This window comes from Rutidosis leptorrhynchoides, chromosome 7, assembly GCF_046630445.1.
Source record: "Rutidosis leptorrhynchoides isolate AG116_Rl617_1_P2 chromosome 7, CSIRO_AGI_Rlap_v1, whole genome shotgun sequence".
NCBI lineage: Eukaryota > Viridiplantae > Streptophyta > Magnoliopsida > Asterales > Asteraceae > Rutidosis > Rutidosis leptorrhynchoides.
This window is the reverse complement of record NC_092339.1, coordinates 72,427,295-72,430,994: the sequence shown is the minus strand read 5'-3', so window position 1 is coordinate 72,430,994 and position 3,700 is coordinate 72,427,295. Positions and strand designations below refer to the sequence as shown.

General features: G+C 38.1%; 1 protein-coding gene across 1 annotated transcript; it reads right to left on the bottom strand.

Annotated features, from left to right (window-relative positions):
• Positions 1–2,693: 2,693 nt before the first annotated feature.
• LOC139859342 (uncharacterized) lies at positions 2,694–3,404 on the bottom strand. Its single transcript, XM_071848135.1, has 2 exons — positions 3,304–3,404; positions 2,694–3,237 (listed from the first exon to the last, which is right to left on the bottom strand). The coding sequence occupies exons 1-2, from the start codon at positions 3,402–3,404 to the stop codon at positions 2,694–2,696; spliced, it is 645 nt and encodes a 214-aa protein (XP_071704236.1).
• Positions 3,405–3,700: the final 296 nt, after the last annotated feature.

The window sequence follows — 3,700 nt, the reverse complement described above, 5'->3', positions numbered from 1 at the left end:
TTTGTTTACCAAGTGTGTCAACTGGAGTACTAACTAGATTATAATGAACCAAATCTGCGCGTTCAATTATATCTCGGGCATAAGCTTGCTAATCGAGAAACAACCCTGATGATGTGCGGGTAACGTAAATTCCAATAAAGGACTTAATTGGACCCAAATCTTTCATAGAAAATTCGTTTGCTAGTAGTTTCAAAAGGTGGTCACGAAGGATTGAAGACGAGGTGGTTAAGATATATCATCAACATAAAGTAGTAAATATGCAATGTCGTTACCCTTGTGAAACACGAAAAGAGAGTTATCACATTTGCTATGTATGAAACCGATGGTGGCGACAAAATCAGCAAATCGTTGGTACCATTCTTGTGTAGCTTGTTTTAATCCATAAAGTGATCGTTTTAGAAGACATACATGATCCTGGTGTTTAGTGTCACGAAAACCCATGGGTTGATACATGTAGACGGTTTCATTTAAAGTGTCATGTAAAAATGCATTTTTCACATCTAGTTGATGGATGGGCCATGAATTTGAAAACGCAATGCTTAAGACCTTTCGTATAGTAGCGGGTTTGACAACCGGACTAAAAGTGTCATGACAATCTACACCTACTTGTTGTGCACGACCATCACCAACCAACCGTGCTTTGTAGCGTTCAAAAGAACCATCAAATTTTGTTTTATGACGAAAAATCCACATTGAGCGGATAACATGCATGTTAGGTTGGTGAGGTACAAGTATCCATGTTTTATTATCAACTAGTGCTTTGTATTCGTCAGTCATAGCATGGTTCCAATTAGGGTCGGTCAAGGCTTGTTTGGGATTGGTGGGTAGAGGAGATATCGTGGTTAAGGCAGAAAGATTAAATGGGATACGAGGTTTGAAAATGCCAGCCATGCTTCGTGTAGTCATGGTTCGAAGTGGCACTTCTGTTTCAATAATAGTTGGAGGAGTAGTATTAGAGGATGTATTTGTAGGAGTAGTATGAGTAGGAATGACTGGTGAATTTGGTAATGAGTGAGGATCAGTAGAGTTAGATGTAGGTGTAGTGACGTGAGAACTGTTGGCAAATGGAAAGGATGTTTCATCAAATAGTACGTGTCTAGAAATAATAATATTTTTAGTGGATAGATCATAACACTTATAGCCTCGATGGTTAGTGGGAAAACCGAGAAAACACACGGGGTGGAACGAGGTTGAAGTTTATTTATTTTTGTAGAAGGAATTAGTGGATAGCAAAGGCATCCAAATACCCTAAAATGAGTGTAAGTTGGTGTTCGGGAGTATAATAGTTGTGTGGGAGATAGATTTTGAAGAATTTTAGTTAGTAGAATATTTAGTAAGTAAGTGGCATGTTCAAGTGCATGAGGCCAAAATTGGGGCGGGACGCAAGAATGAGATAGAATAGTACGAATAATGTTGTTTATAGCACGAATTTTTCGGTCGGCTTTACCATTTTGAGATGATGTGTGGGGACATGAAAAGCGAAAAACCATACCATTGTTAACACATAATTGGTGGAAGAGTTTGTTATTATATTCTGTCCCGTTATTGCATTGAAAGGATTTTATAGGTATGCCAAATTGAGTTTTAACAAAGTTGTGAAAGTTAAGAAAAGTTTGGTGTACTTGTGAATTGTTTGATAAAGGAAATGTCCATATAAAATTAGTTTTATCATCAAGAATTAACATATAGTAACGATGTCCACCATTACTTAGAATTGGCGAGGTCCATAAATTACTGTGAAGGATATCAAATGGAGCATAATTAAAATTATTCGATGCATAAAACGGTAAACGTACATGTATTCCAAAAACACAAGATTGACAAATAGTACTTTATTTCTCAATTTACAATGAGTGTACTTTTTATTGCTAATAGATTTGATAACATGAGCGCCCGGATGACCGAGACGATTGTGCCATAAATCTGAGAAAGATGCTGAAAAAGCTGAATGGTTGGAAATTGAATGCAGCAACGATGGATGGATGAAATGGATATGAATCACCGGTTCTATTACACCGCATTATTGGGGTCCCCTTCGGAAATTCCTTCACAGTAAAACCAAATGAATCAAATTCAATAGATATATGTTTAACAACATATAGACGATGAACAGATATTAAGTTTTTAACTAAATGAGGGGAGTGGAGAACATTATTTAAGTATAGGTTTCAGGTGGAAGGTGTTTTTAGGAGAGTATGACCATAACCCTGTATTGGCAAACCGTGACCATTCCCGACAGTAATACGTTTAGCACAAGTAGTTGGATAATAAAACAAGAAATTACCTTGAGTTTTGGTCATATGAGATGTGGCACCTGTTACCAAATACCAATTATCATCGAGCGGGTTTAACGTCATTGTATGAATAGCAGACTCCAAATCAGTAGACTGAGATACATCTGAGCTTGCATAATTGGAACTGGGCCGAGGACCCAACAGGCCTGCTTGATTATTAGTGTTCTGTGGAAGAGCCCAAGTAGTAGCTGGATAGGGACATGGAGGAATGGTCCAATTTGCATTAGCCCCTGCCCAAGGCCCATAAGACCATGGTTGTGGTGAGTTGGATGGTTCACCAGTAAAGAAATTAGAACCCATATGACTTCTGCCTCTCCCTTGATTGTTGTAGCTATTGCGTCTACGATTACCACCGCCACGGGAAGCGCCTCTACCTCGATTATTAAATTGATGACTCGATTAACCAGTTGTAGGTGTTTGATTCGATGATGTGGTGGAAGAAACAAGTGTGGTGGAGGCATGAGAAGCTGCTTGAGTAGCTGATTGTTGTTTTTGAGATTCTTCAAGGATAAGCATTGATCGTGCTTCATAAAAGGATGGTAATTTCTCACGATGTGAGATGATTGATTCAAGACTGGCATAAGATTCATTGAGCCCAGTGACAAGTTGCAGAACCAGCCTATCCTCTTCTATTGCAGGGCCGACATTGCCTAATTGAATAGCTAAAATCTTTAGTTCCTGACAGTAAGTGGATGCATCAGGAAATTGGTCGATGCTAGTGTTTGCAAATTTGTTTTGAAGATGAACTGCACGAGAGTTTCTGTTATCGTGAAAAATGCCTTTCAAGCGATCCCAAGCTTGTTGGGCCGTTGAGTCATCTTTACAGATGGTACGAAGAAGATCAAGAGAAATTGTGCCATAAATCCATTGGAGAATGATATCATCTAATCGTTCCCATGAGGCTGTTCGTGCAGGAGGTGGAGTGGTGGAAAAGGAATCATCACTGGTAGCCGAAATGATGTGATCGAGCACTTCATAGGCTCGAAAATGATTCTTAAAAAGAGCTTACCAAAAAAAGTATTGACTCTTTTCCATCTCAAGAGTAATTGGTATGAAGTTTTTGATGTTATTGATTGTGATAGCAGGGTGAATTTTTGATGAGTCTGCCATTTCCGTGTGTGTTTGAGAAGAGCAGGGAAGGTGTTCGATTGAGAAAGAAGAAAAGAGGTAAGTTGATGTGTCAAAAGTGTGTGCAGTAATGTGTGTCTTTTAATCTAACTGTTAAATTTATAATATCTTAATTTACAATTTACAATTAACACCCTAACGAGCAAAAGAACCCGATCAGATGTAATTTAGTATTTGAGTAAGTTAAGGTTCATTCCAAGAGAACGAGTGGATTTAGAATATAAAACTTTGATTTTAAGATTTGGTTGCTTTAATTAACAATGAAATAAAAGAACAAT

Bases quoted from the DNA above. Each gene is read 5' to 3' on its own strand.
- LOC139859342 (XM_071848135.1), bottom strand. From the start codon at position 3,404: ATGGCAGACTCATCAAAAATTCACCCTGCTATCACAATCAATAACATC. The intron at 3,238-3,303 runs GTAAGCTCTTTT...TTCGGCTACCAG, and splicing joins AAGAGTCAATACTTTTTTTG to TGATGATTCCTTTTCCACCA.